The 23,127-nt window shown below is 42.6% G+C and overlaps 2 protein-coding genes across 2 annotated transcripts in view; both read right to left on the bottom strand.

The window, feature by feature from the left end:
* Positions 1 to 2,995: 2,995 nt before the first annotated feature.
* The window catches only part of LOC141094263 (uncharacterized), a 55,549-nt gene continuing 35,417 nt past the window's right edge, over positions 2,996 to 23,127 (bottom strand). Inside the window, exons 2-7 of the mRNA XM_073580088.1 lie at positions 21,720 to 21,869; positions 21,411 to 21,590; positions 21,205 to 21,328; positions 21,028 to 21,125; positions 20,739 to 20,829; positions 2,996 to 4,414 (exon numbers count right to left, since the gene is read on the bottom strand). Coding sequence (XP_073436189.1) covers positions 3,078 to 4,414; positions 20,739 to 20,829; positions 21,028 to 21,125; positions 21,205 to 21,328; positions 21,411 to 21,590; positions 21,720 to 21,797 — 1,908 coding nt within the window. The 5' untranslated portion in view covers positions 21,798 to 21,869 and the 3' untranslated portion in view covers positions 2,996 to 3,077. The remainder of the gene's footprint in view (positions 4,415 to 20,738; positions 20,830 to 21,027; positions 21,126 to 21,204; positions 21,329 to 21,410; positions 21,591 to 21,719; positions 21,870 to 23,127) is intronic.
* LOC141094331 (uncharacterized) lies at positions 4,577 to 12,726 on the bottom strand. Its single transcript, XM_073580168.1, has 2 exons — positions 11,609 to 12,726; positions 4,577 to 11,114 (listed from the first exon to the last, which is right to left on the bottom strand). The coding sequence occupies exon 2, from the start codon at positions 11,100 to 11,102 to the stop codon at positions 10,029 to 10,031; it is 1,074 nt and encodes a 357-aa protein (XP_073436269.1). The 5' UTR covers positions 11,103 to 11,114; positions 11,609 to 12,726; the 3' UTR covers positions 4,577 to 10,028.

Below are 23,127 nucleotides of genomic sequence, written 5' to 3'. Positions count from 1 at the left end.
AGCAACGGCCATTCTAACTACGGTACCAGCTACGGTACCGTACTTTTACAGGTTTCGCTGGCATGATGACTGTTTCCATTTAAAAGCCTTCAAAATCCTCCTGTTCGTCATCTGATATCATAAGTACATCAATGACATCTTGTGATACATCTGTAAGGCAGTCATCATATGAATTGAATTCCGTATCAGATGGTGTGGGCTCAGCTTCGGCTTCCTCTTCATCTTGCCACAAGTAGTCGTCCTCCATACCATCTAATGAATTTGATATGCCACACTTCTTGAAAGACTTGATTACTGTTTCTGCATCAATATCATTCCAGGCTTTTATGACAAACATGCACAAAACATCCAACTGTGGAGCACGCATGTTTCCTCCTTTTGTGAATGACTTTTCGCCGCTAACCATCCATTCATTCCACTGTTCTCGAATGCGATCTTTAAATGGCTTGTTTAGGTACACATCCAGTGGCTGTACCAATGATGTCAATCCTGCCGGAATCACTGCCGCATGTGTATTTAGTTTTGCAAGCCTTTGTTTGGTGCTTTGAGTTAAATGAGCCCTGAACATATCCCACACCAGTAGACTACAGTTTTGAATAAGTCCACCTGGTCGCCTGCTCCATACATTATCAAACCATAGCTTTACCGCTTCTTCATCCATCCAGCCTTTTTCATTCACATGTACAAAACAACCAACAGGGAACTTGAGTTTCGGCATTGTTTTTCTTTTAAAAATAATCATTGGTCTCAGTTTGGCGCCATCAGCTGCGCATCCTAACACCACTGTAAAACTGGACTTCTCATGCCCCGTTGTTTTAATTAAAATTGTTTTTTCACCTTTTTGATGGACAGTTCTATTTCCAATCATATCAAAATTCATTGGAGTCTCATCCATATTTCCAATATTACTTAACGGATAGCCATGTTTAGAGCGCTGTTTTGTTACGTATCGATGGAAACTATTTAGCTTGCTATCAAGATCTGCAGGTAATTTTTGGGCAATTTTCGTCTTTTGCCTCAGTACCATATTATGCCTTGCCATGAACCTAGTACACCAGGATACAGTGGCCTTAAAGCTGTTGCTGTGATCTGGGTTAGATTTGGCCCACTGAAGTGCAAACAAACGTTTTGGCAATGCTCATTCACCATGTCTGCTATATGTTTTTCAAGTTCTGGCCAATGTGGGGTGCCTCTTCTTAATGCACACTTACCCCTCGGCATACTCTTTAATGCTTTTTCATTTGCTTTCCAGTCCCGATCCATCTTTTCTGTTATTCCATATTGTCTTACAGCAGCACAGTTATTATGCTCCATGGCAAAGTTTACAACTTTAAGTTTAAAACTGGCTTCACATTTCTTTATTCTTGCTGGTGGAGCCATGATGGAGTTTAGACTACTGGACATTTGTATTGGTGAACAGGTACAGATACTGGTGAACAGGTACAGATACTGGTGATGTACTGGTATTCAGAATACAATAACCAGCCTATATACCTTACCAGTGATTGGCCGGTTGTTGTATAAATCCTGCTTGGATTGGACAGCTCTCCCTGCCTGCCCAGCCCCTCAGTGCCCAAGACAGAGCCTCTGTACCTATTACTGGTACCTCCAGTGAGCGCTGTGTCAGTCTGTGCTCCATCCTGCCCAGCCCCCTCCCCGTCCCCAAGACATCCCTTGTACTTCCAGCGCTGTGCCTCTTTCATCCGTCTGGCCCGCCCTTGTTTCTCTGCCTCACGCTCCTGAGGACTGAAACGCAGGCACGCATGTGCACGATCCTAGTGAGAGAAGATACAAGGGCGGGACAGACAGATGAAAGAGGCGTGTCTTCGGGGCACAGCGCCGCTCTCCATATCCAGGACGCCAGCAGCTCGTTTCCCCGGTAAGCTGCCCCCTCGCCGCTCCCCCCACCATATGCGCCAACCGCTGACCCCTCCACAACCACCATATAAGGCGACCGCCAACCCCTCAGCAACCGCCGTATAAGGCGACCGCCGACCGCAGCTGCTCCACAACTGCTGTATAAGGCGAAACCGGCGTATAAGACGACCCCTGACTTTTTGACGGATTTTAGGGGGTTAAAAAGTCATCTTATACGCCGGAAAATACGGTACTTCATAAGTTTCTATGCCACTCCAGTGTGAGGAATAGATAGTATGTGAAATTACAGTATATACCGCTCAGGGAACACATAACTTCCAGATATAATTTCCACATTCATACTAAATAATGGCACAGATCTCCCAGACATTATGGTTGCACATATCCCTAGTCCTTATAATGATATTGCACTCATTCCCTGACAGACCGCAGCATGGCCATTAGTTACAAGCTGCTAATGATCTTCGGAGCAGGTAAGTTTTCCCTGAGTGGTAGATATTGGGTGGTCTGAAAACTGAGTTTAGTCTAGGACAATTTGTCGGTACTGCTAATTGACTGGTCTTACAATACCAAACTAGGGCAGTCCCTATAGGATGAAAAGCACAATAATTATACTGTATTTTCACATACTTTCTATTCCTGACTGACCACCACTGGAGTGGCTTATATACTTACGAAGTATATAGTTTTTAGTCTGGACTCTGCCTATATATGGCTAGTTTAATGACTGTTTCAGATAACATGATACATGTTTTTTGTTTTTTTTCTGTTGTCTAGTCTCGCTTGAATATAGGTCAATATTAAATAGTCTCTTGATGAGTCGCCTTTGGTGAGGACGATGAAACCTGTAGAAATGAGAGGCTTGGATAGTGAGTGTGTATACGTCACATCACCCTACAAACTGAAATGAGGGGTATATGTTTTTTAGATTAGTCACCTTCTGACTAACCTTCAGAGGGTGAATTATGGGTATAGTTTTACATTTGGAATTAATAAAGTTTAGTTTTATCCATTTGTCAGCAAACATGAGGAATCACAAGAGACAACCCTTTTAAGAAGATTCAATTTTGGTTAAAAATATTCCATCAGTATGAACATAAAAAAGTCTTCTCCCCTGTTTAACATCAGAGAAGATGTTTATTAACAGTTGATTTCCAAGTAAAATATTTCCCACATTAAGAAAATGAAAAAGGCTTCTCCTATGTGTGACTGCTCTGATGTTTAACAAGATGCTGTTTCCGGGTAAAACATTTCCCACATTTTGAACAGGAAAAAGGCTTCTCCCCTGTGTGAGTTCTCTGGTGAATAATAAGCGCTGATTTCCATTTAAAACATTTCTCACATTCTGAACATGAAAAAGGCTTCTCCTCTTTGTGAGTTCTCTGGTGCCTAACACAATGTGATTTATTGCTAAAACATTTTCCACATTCTGAACATGAAATAGGCTTCTCCCCTGTGTGATTTTTCTGGTGAATAACAAGCGCTGATTTCTGGTAAAAACATTTCTCACATTCTGAACATGAAAAAGGCGTCTTCCCTGTGTGATTTCTCTGGTGAACAACAAGATGTTTTTTCTGGTTAAAACATTTCCCACATTTTGAACAGGAAAAAGGCTTCTCCCCTGTGTGAGTTCTCTGGTGGTTAACACAAGCTGATTTATTGCTAAAACATTTCCCACATTCTGAACAGGAAAATGGCTTCTCCCCTGTGTGAGTTCTCTGGTGGTTAACACAAGCTGATTTATTGCTAAAACATTTCCCACATTCTGAACAGGAAATTGGCTTCTCCCCTGTGTGAGTTCTTTGGTGTGTAACAAGAGTCCCTTTCTTGTTAAAACATTTCCCACATTCTGAACAGGAAAAAGGCTTCTCCCCTGTATGAGTTCTCTGGTGAATAACAAGATCTGCTTTCCGGTTAAAACATTTCTCACATTCTGAACAGGAAAAAGGCTTCTCCCCTGTGTGATCACTCTGATGTCTTACAAGATCTGCTTTCCGGTTAAAACATTTCCCACATTCTGAACAGGAAAAAGGCTTCTCCCCTGTATGAGTTCTCTGGTGAATAACAAGATCTGCTTTCTGGTTAAAACATTTCTCACATTCTGAACAGGAAAAAGGCTTCACCCCTGTGTGAGTTATTTGGTGAATAACAAGATGTGCTTTATGGTGAAAACATTTCTCACATTCTGAACAGGAAAAAGGCTTCACCCCTGTGTGAATTCTCTGGTGTGCAACAAGATTCGATTTCTGGTTAAAACATTTTCCACATTCTGAACATGAAAATGACTTTTTTGCTTTAGGAGCAGTTTGTTTTTTAATGCCTCTTTTGTGACTTTGATTTTCCTTAGTAGTCGGTAATAAGTCAGAAGATGGGACCTTTTCCATAGGATCAGATGACAGATCTTTGCTGTGAATGGATGATGGAATATCTGGACTAACAGCAGTCACTTCAGTTGTATCTTGTAGGACCTCAAGATCATCATATTTAAAAACTGAAGATGTCAGCTGTCCTTCTGATCTCCTGGTAGAGTCATCTGCTAAGATAAAAAACAATTATTTTTTAATAAAATATTCTTGAGTTTTATATTCTTGAATATTTCTGCCTATACTGTTCATAAAAATGGCAAGCTACATAAAAAAACTTTATTTACCAATGACAGTTCAAGCCACTTAATCTATGGTGTGTGTCTCCTGGAGCACAATCTGGGCACTATGTGTTGGGTAATAAAATAGCAAATGTGTAATTTTCACTCTCCAACATCCACTGCGTGTTAATTTCTGGAAAGTGGCTGTGGAGTCAAAATATTCAGTCCTCCTGTAGATTATAACCCTCAGTGAATTAATTTATAAAATGGAATCACTTTATGGGGATTTTGACTGTTCTGGTTTTCTGTCATTTAGTTATATTAGGGCTCCTGCATATGGTGTGTCCAATCTCATCTGGGATCTGTTCCTGGGGTCCAGCTGGAGTAATCTGCTCCCTACTTCAGCCAATTGGAAAGTACCACACCCTACTAAAGCTCAAAGCATATGGCCGGAATCTGCCAGATACAGCGTTGTTCTCCTCTGGTTCAGTCCTCTGTGCTCAGCTCGCGGCTTGTGTATTTGTCTCCTGTTGTGACCGTGGCCCATTTACTGACTACTCTTGTGTCTTCTGATTCTGTATACTGTCCTTCTCACATAAGTGACGCAGGACAATCCCACCACTATCAAACAGAATGAAAAGGTAAAAAAAAGACATTTATTTTATTCTATCTTGCATCCTCAACAACAATGTATGAACGAGGGGAAAACTCCAACAGTAAACTAGAGTTGCATTCATTAATGGTGGACCATTGGAGCTACTATGAGTCTTGTTTTAATGTTTTATTTATTGAAATCTGCAAGTTACATCCGAAAGAAAGCAATCAACAAAGTAGCTTACAAAATTATTATATAACCTACAAATTCCGCTTTTCGGGAGTTAAACAGATGGTTTGAAATATCAATTCATGGCAAAAACTATTGATATATAGAGGTTTAAGGACAACAACAGCCTTAAAGGAACTTCCAGTAGCAAGATTATCTGGGTTCAAATCTGGGTTCTTCCCATCCACACGCCCCTGCTACATCACATATGCCATGATTTCAAACAAAGATGAAGAAGAACAAAAAAGAAGAAAAGAGAAAAAAAAAAACAGTATAGGGAGTAAAGGGACAGGAGGTCAAGTAATTAGAGGGAGAAGTTGGGAGATAGGGGTGGAATATAGGGGAAGTAAGGGGAGGGGGGGGGAGAGGGGAACACTAGGCAACAAGGGTTTCATCCACTCTGATAAAGCCGAGCAAGGAGGCCACTATAGCCTTATCAACTTCTACTAATGGATCTGAATCGGGTCCATGGGTGCCATACTCTTTCAAAAGCTGAAAGTGAGCCATTCACCAAGGCAGCCAGTTTGGCTACTTGATATAGCATATCTACCTTCTCTTGCAATTGGGATATAGATGGAGTGGTAGTTGTCTTCCAGTTCATAGGTATCAAAAGTTTCGCTGCTGAAAGAATGTGTTGAGTCAACAGAGCAGTATTCTTATGTCCAGTTGGTGACAGAAAATTTAAGAGCACTAACTCCGGTGTCAATGTAAGCTTTTTGCCCACAATTTCCCCGATATAATCCTCTACTAGTCGCCAGAACTGCAGCAGGGGTGGACAGGACCACCACATATGTAAGTATGTTCCCTCCGAGTCACAGCATCTCCAGCATCTAGTAGAAGACCCCGTCTGCCAATAAGTGTTCTGCTGTGGTGTAATATACCATCTGGCGACTATTTTAAAGGAATTCTCTTGTGCTCTAACGCATTGTGATGGGCCATGAGAAGAATTATAAATGTGTGATATTTGATTTGGGGTAAACTTGTATCCCAAATCCTTTTCCCAATGTGTTATATAGGCTCTTTTGAGGCAACAGTCAGTTATATTTAAAACCTGGTAAATAGACGACATTATCTTTTTGGGTTTATCCTTTGTTGCACAGAGAGTCTCAAATGCAGTCAGTGGGCGGGTAACGTCTGCTCCTAAAAGATACTGTGCCAAGGAGTCTCTTATAGAGCCGAATTGTATAAAGGTCAAGTTGGAAAGCCCTGGTTGCTTCTTCAGTTCCTGAAAGGAGGGGAGTGCCCCGTCCGTTAAGAGTTCATCAACCGCTACATTTGCCAGGGAACCGGGTTTGATTAGATCATTGTCTCGGGAATAAGATGCGTGTGGCATTATATCTGCCAACTTGAGTAAGGGGGACAAAGGGGGAACTAGAGTTTTCACCAATCCCTTCCATAATTTTAAGGTAGCTTTGGTGTGTATATTAGGTAAATTTTTGTTTATGTTTTTACAAGGATATGCCAAAAGGATGGATCTCAGGGGATAAGGCGCTAGGGCTTCCTCCACCTCAATCCACTGCTTATTGTTAGGAGACCGCAACAGGTCTACCACTCTGGTAAGCATTGTCGCTTGGTAGTACCTTACTATGTCTGGTGCACCCATCCCACCCCTCGATTTGTTTAATGTTAATGTCCTGTATGCTAATCGGGGCTTTTGCTTTTTCCAAACATATCTGCGGAATAATGTATTAATTTTAAGAAGATACGATTTGGGGATGGTTATAGGGAGCATTTGGAAGATATATATGAACTTGGGTAAGATTAGGCTCTTCAGTAAATTTTTCCTTCCCATCCACGACACATACGAGTCCCTCCATGATTTCATGATGGTTTCTACTGAGGCAATTAGGGGGGGAATATTCTGTTGAAAAAGGTCTCTATCCGATCTTCCTATCTTTACACCTAAATATTTGATATATTGTTTTGGCCAGGTGAATGGGTATGTACTTTTTAGTTTAGCTAAGGTATTCGGGGATATATGTATGTCTAGCGCTTCCGACTTAGACATATTTACTTTAAAATTGGAAATGTTGCTATATTGATCTATGAGATCCATCAATGTTGGGAGTCCCAGCAAAGGATTAGTCATCAAGACTAAGAGATCGTCCGCAAATGCCGCTATTTTATAGTGTGTCTTATTGATACGAATACCCTCTATTCCCTCATGTATTTGTATGGCCTTTAAGAGAGGTTCCATTGCTAGCACAAATAACAATGGGGATAGGGGACAGCCCTGTCTTGTTCCGTTCTTTATAGTAAATGCATCTGTTGTAAAATCGTTAATCCTAATATGTGCCTTGGGCTTATCGTACATTGCCATTACGGCTGCTATAAACGCTTCGGGTATCTCAAACTTGATCAGCACTTCCCGTAGGTATACCCAGTCCACCCTGTCAAAGGCCTTCTCTGCATCTGTTCCAAGAAGCATCAATGGGAGTTTACGATTTTTTGCGTATTGAAGAAGGTGTAATACTTTATGGACATTATCCCTTCCCTCCCTTCCACCCACAAACCCGGTCTGATTTAAGGAAATCAAATTTGGCAATGACTTGGCCATTCTTTTTGCCATCAGCCCTGCAAGGATTTTTAGGTCCACATTAAGGAGAGAGATTGGCCTATAGCTACTACATTGTTCAGGATCCTTCCCCTCTTTGTGTATTAGGGATATTCTGGCTGTAAGCATTTGGTTTGGCAATGGGTGGCCTTGTAAAACTGCGTTGCAAACGTTCAATAAATGTGGGAGTAGGAGGCCAGAGAAGGATTTATAGTAAAGTGCTGAGAATCCATCTGGACCGGGCGCTTTCCCCTTCGGGCACTTTGACAGGGCGGACTGCAACTCCCCTAGTGAAAAAGGTCTAGTGAGATATTGTTTTTGGGAATCAGACAAGACAGGCAGATCTAAAGTGCTTAGGAAGGACCTAGTGTCCATGCTTCTTTTAAGTGCGGAATCGGCGTTATCTTCCGGACGGAGATTATATAATTTCTTATAGTAGTCAAGGAATGCCCGCTCCATGTGTTCAGGAGTTTGCGAGCTTAACCCTTGTTCATTCTTGATTGAGTTAATCAGCGTACGTGACTGCCGCTTCCTTAGTTGTGATAACATTAATTTGGATGCTTTGTCTCCATGGACGTACATTCTGTTTTTCCATGTTGCATAGAGCTTAGCAGATCTCGAGTTTAATATGTCTTTAAGTTGCTGTCTTTTTTGTTGCAGCTTCTCTAAGCTATGTTGATCTATTTTATGTTTATGTGTAAGCTCCAGCTGTGATATACTATCATAAAGATCCTGGATTTCTTTTTGTTGCAGTTTATTTAGAAAGGAAGTGATAGATATCAACTCCCCTCTGACAACTGACTTATGTGCTTCCCATAGTATCTGTGAGGAAATTTCTGGTGAAGCATTTTGCTCAAAATATTGGGAAAGCACTTTGTTTATACGCTTCTGTACCTCGGTACTTCCAAGTACTGACTCATTGAGCCGCCATACTCTATGTCGGGGAAAGGCTTTAGATAATGAGAATTTTAACAAAACCGAAGAGTGATCGGAATAAATATTCGGGATTATTTTCGCCTGTTGTATATTGGCAAGCATTTTACTGGATATAAAAATATAGTCTAAACGGTGGTAAGATTTATGAGGGTGGGAGTAGAAGGTGTAGTCTCGGTCAGAGGGGTTTAGATATCTCCATGTGTCAAGCAATTGTAGAGATCCCAATTGTGACTTTATTCTGTAAAGATCTTTAGGTGAGAGCGAACTTTTCTGTTTGGTCGTGTCTAGCAAAGGCTCTAATGCAACATTCAAGTTCCCACCCACTATCAATGCACCCTCTCTAAAGCCATCAATTTTTCTCAGTGTTGAGAGTACCCATCTCAATAGTTTTTTATTTGGTGCGTATAAACTGCACAATGTTACAAGGGCACCGTTTAGTAGACCTTTGACAAAGATGTAACGACCCTTAGGGTCCGCCATAGTTTCTCTTAGCTGGAAGGGCACTCCCCTTGCCACTGCTATTGACACTCCTCTGGAACCGGACTGGGTGGTTGTCGCATGAAACCATTTATCATATATCGAGCTTTCAAAGGAGGGCAATTTATCCGGTTTGAAGTGCGTTTCCTGAATAAGCAATACTGCTGCCTGCTGTTTTTTGAATAGTTGTAATGTGTGGCGTCTAGTGTTTGGAGAATTCAGCCCATGTGCGTTAAAAGAGATGAATGTGTGTACCTTATCCGAATCCATCATGTTTCTGTACACAGCAGCATCCTTGCAGCTCACGACGGAGACGAATCCCTGTGCCTATGGGAGTGGGGAGGGGGTCTAGGACAAGTAGACCAGACGAAAGAAAGAAAAGGGTAGAGAAAACAAAAAGGTGAAGAGGGGGAGAACACAATATTAACATTATCCATGTTATTATGTTGCACAATATCATTGACCAATATGCCAACGTACCATAGTTACCTACTGACATTGTTTCATAGAGTGCCAGCTTGAGGAAAATTCCAATCAACCTTATAAACTAAATATGAAATATGAAATGCTCCATTCTAGGAGAATGCCCAGTTTGGGCTGTAACTAGATCTAGGTTAAAACCTTATAACGAATTATTGGATAGATGTGGCAGCAGTGCTTATCCATATTTGGAAAAGCACGCCAACCCCATCAGATTTGCTTCAACCATACTCAATACCCCAACTGGGGTAGACACCAAGAAAACTTAACTGCAAAATCTGGGTCTAACCCAAAGATCAAGTATTGTCTCTGGAGTCCTTAGGAAGCGAGGTCTTTGTCAGCTTCCTTTTCAGCCTTTGTGATTTTGGCGTCAGGGCTATCTGCCACGCCGGGTCATCTGGTAGCGGGTGCAATAGGGTCGCTGAATGGAAGGACTCCAGGTCCGGGTAGGCCTCCAGCTCAATCCCCAAGGATTCACATGCCTCTTTGATGTCTTGTGATGTTCTTGCTGAGATACCTTTGTCTCCATTTGTGATATGTACTCCAAACGGGAACAACCATCTAAAACGGATGCCTTTTTTTATCAATGCTTCAGTGAACGGTTTCAAGATCCTCCGCTTCCTGAGAGTGCTAGCCGATAAATCCTGGAAAAGTTTAATTTGTGAGCCTTCATACGAGATCTCCTGCGCCTCCCGCGCTCTGCGAAGAACTAAGTCTTTTGCTCGATAATCGAGGAAGCGACAGATCACATCTCGTGGAGTTTCCCCTTGAGAAGGCCTCGGACGCAATGCTCTGTGTACTCTCACCAGTTCGATTTCCTGTGGATCTGATTCATTAAGTAGATCTTTGAATATCTCTTGTGTTGCTTTCCATAACGCCTCAAAGGCCACCGTTTCAGAAAGGCCTTTAACTCTTACGTTGTTACGACGTTCTCTGTTTTCATGATCTTCTAGCACCGTGTGAATTGTATGTAGTTGGAGTTCATGGACTTTTAAAGAGTCTAGTACAGCGTTCGAACTTTGTGTCATGGCAACTTGCGAATTTTCCAATGTCTCAAGTCTGTGGCCTTGAAGTTTTAGGTCGTGTTTTATCTCTGCAAGTTCTTGTCCTATTGGCTCAAGAGCTTTAGACAATATACGTTTGATGAACGAACGAGTGACTAAGGCCTCTCTCGCTGTGCTGCCCGTGTCAGAGTCACTCTCCGGTTCAGAATCTGAATCTTCTAATGAGGTCAAATCACGAAGCTTGGGTGGTTTAAGAGAATCTGACGGAACCGTTTGTTTTTTAAGAAAGTCATCCATGTCTGTTTGCGTAGTGGACTTTGTAGGTTTGGGCATGCTCTTTTGCGTTTTTACGCTGGATCTCCCCATTTTTGCAGTTATCTAAAGCAGAGAAGAATAGAGCAGTTTGAAGATTAGAATTCCTCTCGCTGGCTATGAATTTAGCTAATGTTCCATTTTATGCCCAATCTTATAAGTGATAAACAATGGAAAGAGATGTCGTTCTGGCTCTGGTCACTAGATGGCAGTCTATAACCACTTTCTGCTGGTTTTCCAGAGAATCCTCTCTTATATCCGTTCAGCTAGGTATAACATGGGTTAATTAGAAAGCAGATAAGGGGGGGAGGAAAGATGTAGGGACAGCACTGGTGGGGGGGGGAGCGCTTAATACAGATCTAAGGCTCCTTATATTACTCCCTTCTCTCCTCGCACCCCTCGGGTCAGACAGTCTCAGGCCCCCACTTGATTAATTGATTATCTCCTTTATTGCTATGGAGTTAGGGAGAATGACCATGCTCTCCTGATCCTCTGTCCCCTGAATCAGACCCCCCTGCTCAAGACACTCCGTCACCTTGCTTCTGTTATTAGAGCGTTACCTCAGCTCCCGGAGACGCTTGAATCCCTCAGATCTCTCTCACTGATTGCAGAGAGGGGAGGAGGCTGAAGCGTGCCGCTGCACGTCTATTCTAGGTCCCGGGCCGCGTGTCTTCTGCAAGCCCGACGGGACTATTTTCAATGCTGCGGCGTGATACACACTCTCTGTAGCCGTCCCCCAGCTATGAGAACAGTAGCGATTTTGTGTGTCCTGGTCTGGGGATTTCGCAATGGTACCTTATCTGCAGGGGAGGGTTAGCTCCGGGGTCTCTCTTATCTGACAGCCTTAGGTCAGGGGTGAAGTCTTCTGCCCGAGGCGATGGTGCTGTTAGCAGTATATCCTTCCGCCACTCCGGCAATCTCCCGCCTGCAGGGCCTCAGTTAGATGAATCCCTTCTTTATCCCGAACGTGACTCGCCACCCAGGGTCTATGCGATCCAGTGGGGTCCTGGTTTGGGTTGTAATGCGGGGATGGTATAAAAAGAAGGCTCTGGTGATATTAGAGCCCCTTTTGGTGCATTTGTCCGGGAGCTCAGGTTTCCTGCTTCTTGCTCCACCAACGTTCAGGCTCCGCCCCGGAGCTACTATGAGTCTTGACCAGAAGATTAGAGAAAATAATATTGCTCCCCATTTCAGGAGAGATTGTGCAGTAATCTGAATTCCTTAGGATTGAAAACAATATAATTTATGACATGAAGAGAATCCATGAAACCAGAGCTCGAGTCATGCCAACACATCTCCTGCAGGCGTGAATAAATGTATATTACAGCCTTCAGCCTCGCACAGCTTAGAGATATATCATGGCACAGGTGTAATGGTTTTCCTGTAGTTTATCACAATCCTCCTTGAAATTAGTTTTAATGCAAACTGAAAAGTCAGCAGGCCTGGATTGATAATCTGCCGAGGCAGGCAAATGCCCACTAGGCCGGCGGCTCTGAGCTTCAAAATGGGCCGCCGGCCACTTAAATCTTCTGTACAGGCCCTGCTGCGCACATACTCTCTTGGTGCACGCGCTGACCAGGGCCGCGGAGGCACGTGTCAGCCCGTGAGCGCGGCCCTTGTCAGTGCAGAGAAGCAGTAGAGTGTGCACTAGGGCCTGTGCAGACTGTTGAAAAGCCCACCGCCGCCGCTGCCCTCTCCTGAAGCTTTCCCAGTGGATTTGTTCCTTCCTGTCCCACAGTGGCTCCCAAGTGCTGCTGCTGCGGTGGTGGTGCTGGCGGCGGCTCCTCCACCCAGCTGGCCCTCCCTGACCCCAGAGAACAGGGGTGCAGCCGAGCAGGCACTGAAAGCTGGATGCATCAAGAGGATGGTGCGGCTGGCAGCGGAGCTCCTGCTGCTGCTGGGACTTGTGCTGCTCACACTGCACATCACTGTGCTGCAAAGGAGTCCTGCCAGCCCGGCCAATGTCAGCAGCCAGCGCCAGGGGAGTCTGCTCCCGGCTATCGCACTCCCAGAAAGTTTAGGAAATCTTTACTAGATGCAGGGACAGAGATAAGTGATGGATGATGCCACCTATGGCTCCAACCCTGGGTGCAGTGTGAACATGATGTGGGGAGGGGGGTTAAAGGCGGACTGCACGTGATGATGTGGGGAGGGGGTTAAAGGGGGACTGCACATGATGATGTGGTTGGTTAAAGGGTGAATGCACATGATGATGTGGGGAGGGGGTTAAAGGGGGACTGCTCATGATGATGTGGGGAGGGGGTTAAAGGTGGACTGCACATGAGGTGGGGGTTAAAAGAAACTGCAAAGGATGACATGGAGTAAAGGGGACTGCACAGGATGAAGTGGGGCGAGGGGGACTGCACAGGATGAAGTGGGGGAGGGGACGGGAGACTGCAAATGATGAATGGAGAGTGTGATAAGAGGGACAGCAATTGAATTAAAGGTGGGGGTGGGGATAGTAAATGATGATCTGGGGAGAGCGCAAATAATGAATTTTGAGGGTGGGGGAGTAAATGATGTATTGAATATGGGGGTAGAGCTGTTGATAATGAATAGATGGTGGGAGTGAGAAGATATGACAATGAATTGGGGGAATGGGCATGTAAATATAATGAGTCGGGGGAGCGGGAGGTACATAGTGAGGGGCGTTGAGTATGCAGTGACTGGTAATGAATTGGCGGAGAGTACAGGTGCTAATTAATTTATATATTTATTAGGTTGGGAAAGTGGCTATGTATAGCTAGAAGGGGCTCAGTGGCATATTATAATTTATATTTGGAATGGTGGGTTGCATAATAACCAATTATATATTAATGGAGGGTGCATATCTGTATTCAGTGTGTAGTGAAGAAGAAAGGAAAAAAGAGGTGAATGTGCTCTGGAGGCCGTGCCCTAGGTAACTGTGTTATTTTATGCAGAGATGAGTCCTGGCTGGAAGAATTGATGGCGGTCTGCGCTGCATGAAAAAGAAAAGCAAAGTTAAAAGACTTCACCTAGAGACCTCACTGGTGAGTCAGTGTGTTACCTGTACACTGACACTATACACTGTATACAGAGCTCCTGTGTATAATGTCAACAGTGATCACTGTATTACCTGTACACTGATACTGTATACTATGTACAGAGCTTCTGTGTATAATGTCACAGGTGATCACTGTATTAACTGTATACTGATATGGTATACTATGTACAGAGTTCCTGTGTATAATGTCACTTAGTATTATTTTTTTTTCATTAATGTTCAGTTTTGTAGTATTCAGTCACTATGTGGTGGTAATATGTGGTCTGGTCATGGTGTGATGGTATTTGTCCCTTGTATGTTTTAATGGTCATTTAAAAAAATGTATGTGACTCATTCCCTTAAAGAAAAATACATAAAAATATATTTATATTTAATAGGTTAGAGTAGAGTAGAGTCGGCCAAAAAAAGTCTACCGTGGCGTGGTGGCGGCTTAAAAATTCTTTTGGCCAGAACAAAAGCTGCTGGCTATGTATGTGATCTGGTGTTTGATGGGAATTGCTAATATCTGATAGATGAGGACGTGGTGAAGTTGAGTTTTTCAGAGTGAGCGGTGGGACTGTGGAAAATTCGAAAGGTGGAGGCGGAGCTGGGGTGAAGCCTGGGTGTAGTCTCAAAGGGGCCTGAAAATTTTGCCAGTATGTAGCACTGAAATTCCTAGTGGCAGCCCTGCTGCTCATTACCACTTTTACTGTCCTGCATACACAGCGCATAGTACCACTCCTCCTGTACGGTATATATACACTGCTTCAGTAGCACTTTTCCTGTCCTGTATATATACACTGCACAGTACCACTCCTGTCCTGTTGATGGAGAGGCGACATTAGTCTTTGGGAGGGTTAATATTGGTTTATTATTTTCAGGAATACTAAGGTAAAATAAGAAATACTGTATTTTTCGGACTATAAGACGCACTTTTTTCCTTCCAAAATGTGGAGGAAAATGGGTGGTGCGTCTTATAGTCCACATGTTCCGGGCCTAGCTGTGGTGGGGAGGTGGGGGAGCAGCATCGGCGGAGCAGTGGGTCACAGAGGCAGGAGCCGGCGGCTACGGCTAACTCCTGTGCCCGCTTGCTATAGAGAAATGAATTTTCACTGCATTCCACCCCCATGGAATTGGAGGGCAATGAATATTAATTTCTTTTTAGCATCATGGTATGATTGGCCCTCATCCTTATTCTGGTATGATTGGCCCCCACCCTGATCCTGGTATGCATTGCCCATCCTTATCCTGATATGCATGGCATCATCAGAAAAGATTAAAAAAACAAACTATTACACTTACCTTCCTGGCGCTCCCTCGCAGCGTCCTCCTCCATTGCCAGCAGCTGCTTAATGCTTGTAAGCAGCTCATGGAAGGGATGTCATGCACTGCTTGCAAACTGAAAGGCAGCTGCCGGAATACTCAGTGCTCTGCACGCAGGGACTGTTTGTGCAGAGAGCAGTGAGTATTCATTGCTCTTCAGTAGCACGCAGTGTCAGCCGGAGCAGCAGGATGGCTCCAGCTCAGACTGTGCGCACTACTGAAGAGCAATGAATACTCACTGCTGTCTGCAATGAACAGTCCTGGCATGCAGGGAGCACTGAGTATTCTGGCATCTGCCCTTAGGCTTGAAAGCAGCGCATAACGTCCCTGCCAAGCGCTGCTCACAAGTATAAAGCAGCTGCTGGTGTCGGAACAAGATGCTGCAAGGGAGCGTTGGGCAGGTAAGTGTAATGTTTGTTTTTTTAATCTTTTCTGATGGGGCCATGCATACCTGGATAAGGAAAGGATGGGATCAATCATATCAGGATAAGGATGGGGTCATACATACAAGCATACAAGGACTGGGACAGTCATAACAAGTAAAGCACGGAGCCCTGCAGACCAGGACAGGGATGGGGCCATGCATACCATTATATGGAGGAGGGTGATCATTCCTGCCAGGATAAGGATGAGGTGGACCATTCCAACCAGGATAGGGATGAGGAGCCATGCATACAAAAACGAGATGGGGCCCTGCATACCAGGATACAGATGGAGCCATGCATACTAGGACAAGATGGGGACCCTGTATATCAGTAAAGGTATGAGGGCGATTGTTCCTGCCAGTATATGGATGAGGAGGCCATGCATACCAGGCCAGGGATGAGGTGGCATGCATACCATGATGGGGATGAGGAGACATGCATACCTTGACGGGGATGAGGGCCATGCATACCAGGATAGGGTTGAGGGGCCATGTGTTTCAGGATGGAAATGAGGGGACCATATTTACCAGGATATTAAGTACAGAATTGACCACATTTTTGCTTCAGTCTTTTTTTCCCCCTAATTTCCTCCTCTAAAACCTAGGTCCATCTAATAGTCCGAAAAATACAGTGAAATGGATTATGCAAAGTAATCCCCTATCCCGATACCTATGTAGTCGCTGGGGTACGACCAGCGTCGGACTGGAACACCTTGGGCCCACCAGAGAAAATCATTCTTGGGACCCACTATGTAGCTGCATAGAGTTAAATACCAGACCACCAATTATGCGGTAAAACACGCTAATATCCGGGTATAATATAAGGTTGTACATGTCTTAATTATGTAGCAGGAGTTGGGGTAGCCCCCTCATAGAATATAAAGCAGCCCCCTCACATAGTATAATGCAGCCATCTCATAGAATATAATGCAGCCATCTCATAGAATATAATACTGCCCCCCTCATAGGGTATAATGCACCCCCTCATAGGGTATAATGCTGCCCCCCCTCATAGGGAATAATGCTGCCCTCCTCATAGGGTATAATGCTGCCCCCCTCATAGAGTATAATGCTGCCCCCCTCATAGGGTATAATGCTGCCCCCTCATAGGGTATAATGCTGCCCCCCTCATAGGGTATAATGCTGCCCCCCTCATAGGGTATAATGCTGCCCCCCATAGGGGTATAATGCACTCCCTCATAGGGTATAATACTGCCCCCCTCATAGGGTATAATGCTGCCTCCTCATAGGGTATAATGCTGCCCCCTCATAGGGTATAATACTGCCCCCCTCATAGGGAATAATGCTATATAGATATAGAGTTAGATAGATATAGATAGAAAGATAGATGTAGAAATAGATAGATATAGAGATAGATAGTAGAGAATGGATAGAAAGTAGATAATGGATAGATATAGATAGAAAGATTCATAGAGATAGATAGATATAGATAGAGATAGATATAGAAAGAAATATAGATAGATAGATAGATAGATAGATAGATCGATAGGTAGATAGATATAGAGATAGATAGAAAATAGATAATGGATAGATAGATAGATAGATAGAGAGATAGATATAGAGAGATAGCTATAGATAGAAAGATATAGAGATAGATAGATATATAGATAGAGATAGATAATTGATAGAGATATACAGATATAATAATAATAATATAGACATATATAGATAGATATAGAGATAAATATATATATAGATAGATGGCTATAAATAAAAATAGATATAGAGATATATATATATATATATATATATATATATATATAGAGATAGATAGATATAGAGATAATAGATATAGAGATAGATATAGATAGATAGATATAGAGACAGATAGATATAGAAAGATAGATATAGAAAGATAGATATAGAGATAGATAGAGATAATAGCTAGATATAGAGATATGTATAGAGATCGACAGATATAGAGTTAGAAAGATAGATAGATATAGAGAGAGATATAGAGATAGATAGAGATAGCTAGATAGATAGATGGATAGATAGATATAGATAATAGAGATAATTTAATAGATAGATATAGAGATAGATGGATAGATCAATAGATAGATAGATAAAGAGATAGAGATAGATAGATAATGAGATATAGAGATAGATATAGAGATATAGTGTTAGATAGAAAGATAGATATAGAGATAGATAGATAGATACAGAGATAGCTAGATAGATATAGAGATAACAGATAGATATAGAGATAGATAGATATAGAGATAGATAGATAGATATAGAGATAATATATAGATAGATAGATATAGAGATAATATATAGATAGATAGATAGAGATAATATATAGATAGCTATAGAGAGAGATATAGAGATAGATATAGAGAGAAACAGATGTAGATATAGAGATAGATATAGAGATAGATAGGTAGATAGATATAGAGATAATAGATAGATATAGAGATAGATAGATAGATATAGATATAAAGATAGAGATAGAGAGAGCGGTAGAGAGATAGATATAGACAGAGATAGATACAGAGATCGATAAATAGATAGAGAGATAGATATAGATATAGATAATAGATAGAGATAGATAGATAATAAATATAGAGATAACAGATAGATATAGATATAGAGTAAGATAGAAAGATATAGAGATAGGTAGATATAGATAATAGAGATAGCTAGATAGACATAATAGATATAGATATAGATAGATATAGAGATAGATAGAAAGATAGAAATAGAGATAGATGTAGAGATATAAAGATAGATATAGAGATAGAGTGATAGAGATAGATATAGATAATAGATAGAGATAAATAGATAGATAGAGAAAGATAGATAGATATAGAGATAGATATAGAGATAGAAAGATAGATAGATATACAGAGAGATAGATATAGAGATAAATAGATAGATATAGAGAGAGATATAGAGAGAAATAGATATAGATATAGAGATAATAGATATATATAGAGATAGATAGATATAGATATATAGAGAGATAGATACAGAGAAAAGATATAGAGATAAATAGATAGAGAAAGATAGATAGAGCGATAGATAGATATACAGAGAGATAGATATAGAGATAGATAGAGATATATAGATAGATAGCTATAGAGAGAGATATAGAGATAGATATAGAGAGAAATAGATATAGATATAGAGATAAATATAGAGATAGATAGAGATAGATATATAGAAATAGATATAGAGATAGATATAGATATAGAGATAGAGCGATAGATAGCGAGAGATATAGATATAGAGATAGATAGATACAGAGAAAAGATATAGAGATAGATAACGGATAGATAAATAGATAGGTATAGAGATAGATGGATATAAATATTAGATAGAGATATATATATATAGATAAAGATAGATAGATATAGATGGTAGCTAGATAGATAGAGTAAGATAGATAGATAGACATAATAGATAGATATAGAGATATATATAGATAGATATAGAGATAGATGTAGAGATAGAAAGATAGATATAAAGATAGAGCGATAGATAGATATAGAAATAGATAGATATAGATAATAGATAGAGATAGAAAGATAGATATAAGAGAGATAGAGAGAGAGAGAGATATATATAGAGATAGACAGATAGAGAGAGCAAGAGAGATATAAAAAACAAAACAAACCACAATACTCACCTCTCCTCCTCGCTCCCACGCTGATCCCGGCTTCAGTGTCAGGAGCTGCCCCCTCTGCCAGACACACAGCGGGTGCGCGATGTAGTGACGTCATCGCGCACTGGCTGTGAGCCAGGAGCAGAGAGGACTGAGGGCGGCGCCGGCCCTGATTTACAGCTGTAGTCTGCAGAGCGGCTTACTGGGCTGGGGGCGGGGCCTCTGGGGGTGGAGACCTGAAAAGAGATTCACTGCTTCGCAGTGAATATTCATTTCTCTTTAGCAGCGGGGACAGGGGCTCCTGCCTCCTGACACCGCTGCTGCTCCACTGGCAGGGGCCCCCATAGCAGCTGCATGGTGTGCGACAAACCACTGGCTGGGGGCCCCTGGAGCAGCGGGGGCCCTAGGCAACTGCTGGCCCTGTATGCCTGCAGGTGCCAGGGCCCACCAGATGCCAGGGCCCACCGGAGAATCCACCGGTTCTCCGGTGGGCCAGTCCGACGCTGGGGTACGACCACTAGGACCCCCATGATCCCGAGAACCGGCGATCTAAAGAAGAGGTCGATCATGCGCACTGAGGTGGCATTCACACATGGCACTTCAAATAACTCCTTTAAGATGTGTTGAAGGGCACAACAAAGTATAAGAAAATCCACCGATCGTGTGTGGGGGGAGTGTTATAGTATGTGGGCTGGTGGGGTTTGTGTGGCAGGGCTGCTTTTTATCCGAGTAAGGCTCTGAAAGTCAGGATAAAGGGAAACTGTTGCTATTGTACAGAAATTCACACTTGGCCTCACTTCACATTTAATGTTGTCAATCATAGAAGCAACTATTGGCCAGAAAGACTGGACCTGGTCTTGTAGGGACCATATGAGCACATTCAGCAGCACAGAAGGGAGAGAAGGTAGATTCATCCAATAAGATATCAGGGATCTAGGAAGCCAACAGCATCATTACCCTCCGATTTCTGATACAGACCCATCATAATACTTTTCTTCAAGTGATTTTCTAATTTATCAGAACATTCTATGTACGCTGTCATTTGGCTTTGTAGTTTACAGACCTGGGCAGGTGACGGTCAGCGTCTTCTAATCTCAGGGGGTAGGTGGATCCTCCAGGTGATAAGTTCTATAGAAAAGGGCTTTCTATGCCCAAAGTCATTTGAACAGTTTTGGGTGAGGGAGAATGTTGTGGTCTAGAGGCAAAATGGTGATCATGGTAATACGGCCGGACTACACCAACAATAAAGAGGCCACAGCCGGTGACTGAGAAGAATCTGTGACTTCTCTGCATTTAGTGGTTACCACTCACCTGGGTAGTCATATGTGGGAATCTCCTCATTACACCGCTCATCACCCCTCACATATGTCTCTGTAGTATTAATATGGGTCAGATCATCACCCTGAAACAAATATTATAAAAGTCACAGACAGATGGAGAAGTCACATCTATGATCAGCTCTAATCCTGCCATCTCCACCGTTCTCATTACACAAGTATAAAACATATAATACTGGTGGATAAAACAAGACTGAGCACAAGACCTTCACAGCCATCTACACATCATAGGGGAGATCTCATGACACCTTCTCTCGATCTACCTGATGATCCTGAGGAACATTGGGATCTCCATGTTTACAGTCCTGTGGAAGAAAAGGACGGGGACGTCTCTCTGGTGTTGTCCTCTTACTGGATAGATCTGGAGGAAACACATACAGGGACTGAATTCATTCTTTACATACATATATAGGCCGTGTGTATTTAGTCCTGTCTATTACCTGGTGATGTGAGGGGCTGGGGAACCTCCATCATGACATTCGTGTACAGATCTCTGTGTCCTTCTAAATACTCCCACTCCTCCATGGAGAAATAGACAGCGACATCCTGACACCGTATAGGAACCTGACACATACAATGATACCGTCATCCCCCGATTCCTTCATAGCATTACTGTATAATGTCCCAACATTCCCAGCAGTGTCACCTCTCCAGTCAGCAGCTCAATCATCTTGTAGGTGAGTTCTAGGATCTTCTGGTCATTGATTTCCTCATGTATCAGGGGGTGAGGTGGAGGCCCCGTGATTGGGCTCAGGGTTCTTCCGCATCCCTCAGACACAGAGTCCTGACTGCGATCACTAGAGGTCTTCTTCACTACTGTGTAATCCTGGTTATGGAGAGACACATTAATAAATCTCACTACAGACATTTCCAGAGTCCTCACCTCTCCAGTTCTGTCCATCTGTTATTCCCATAGATAAGAATGATGTAATGTGACGTCATCAGAATCTCTCACCTCTCCAGTAAGCCGGAAGAGGATCTCTAGGGTGAGGTGTAATATCCTCTCTGCCATCTTTTCTCTGTCCATATCCATCCTTTATGGGTAAATCAGGAAAATTCTCTTATATAGAAGATCTTCACTGAGAGGATCCGATATTGTAGAGACCTGAATGAGAAGATGAGCCGATGTAACATCATAAAATCCTGTGTAATAATACAATTACTGGAGACAATAAGGGAAACATATGAAGAGATTTATTATTTTACAGTATTTAGTTTCCTGCTTTACATCTACTAATAAAACCTATATATTTTAGGCCACAGACAACAAGCAGTTTCCTCCTCGGAGTCGGCAGCTGAACACGTTTCTCATAGACTCATCTTCCATAACGCTAATTCTCATCTCATTTACCGACACTGGAATCGGCATTAGCAATACTGCAGGAGATATTCTTTACACGTGACAGGAGGAATAACTACTTCATGATGAGGACGACATCTTCATCTTCTACTACGGCTCTAGAAACATATTTGGCCAGAGTCGGTCACTGACTCCATCCCCACCGGCCGTCTATATGAAGGTTTCCCATCTTCCCCGGACTGCAATCTTCTTTTTTTTTTTAAACCAGTTATTTTTATTTAGGTTTCAAAAGATTTTAAACCATAAACAGTGGATATCAATATACATGTAACAATTCACATATCTTGTAATAACACAATCAAAGCCATCCCCCCCTCCCCAAATACTCCTTATGCCGGGTATACTTGAGAGTCTTAGCAATCATATCACCGCCATCCAGGCGGACCATATTTTTTCGAAAGTTCTTTCACCATGCCTTCGCCTGTAAATGCTTTCCTCTAAATGCATTACCGTACGTGTCTGAGCAATAAATTCCCTCCTAGTGGGGGGTTCCGAATCCTTCCATTTTCGTGCTATTAGTTTGCGTGCATCCACCCACCAACATTGCTATTGCCACCTTTTAATGTTCTGAGACAGGTATCCCATCCACCTCCCCCAAAACACACAGCACTGGATTCCTGTCGAGCGTACATGCATAAGCTCTCTCAATTTTGTTGATAACGACCAGCCAGTAGGCCACCAGCCGCGGACACGACTATAACATATCTAACAGTCCGGCCTGGTCAGTGCCACATCTAGGGCAGCTAGAGTCTCCCCTCAAGCCCGCCTTGAATAGGACCAGCGGTGTTTTGTATGTTCTATGTATTACATATAATAGGGAGAGCCGTGCCTGCTCGCTTAGAGAGATCTTCGGGACATATTCAAGAATAGCCTCCCATTGTTCTGTTGTGAGGGTACCCACCTCCCTTTCCCATTTACTCTTTGCAGTGAGGTGATTGTCCCCCAGATAAGAGTGTAGTAGATCATGATATATGCTCGATATAACTACCCTCGTACCTCCCTT

Source organism: Dendrobates tinctorius, unplaced genomic scaffold (genome assembly GCF_039654945.1).
Source record: "Dendrobates tinctorius isolate UK_male_01 unplaced genomic scaffold, ASM3965494v1 ptg000063l, whole genome shotgun sequence".
Lineage (NCBI taxonomy): Eukaryota > Metazoa > Chordata > Amphibia > Anura > Dendrobatidae > Dendrobates > Dendrobates tinctorius.
The sequence above is the reverse complement of the archived record's forward strand: the minus strand, read 5'-3'. Positions and strand labels throughout refer to the sequence as shown.

Excerpts from the sequence above, each read along its gene's own strand:
- LOC141094331 (XM_073580168.1), bottom strand. The coding sequence starts at position 11,102 with ATGGGGAGATCCAGCGTAAAAACGCAAAAGAGCATGCCCAAACCTACA.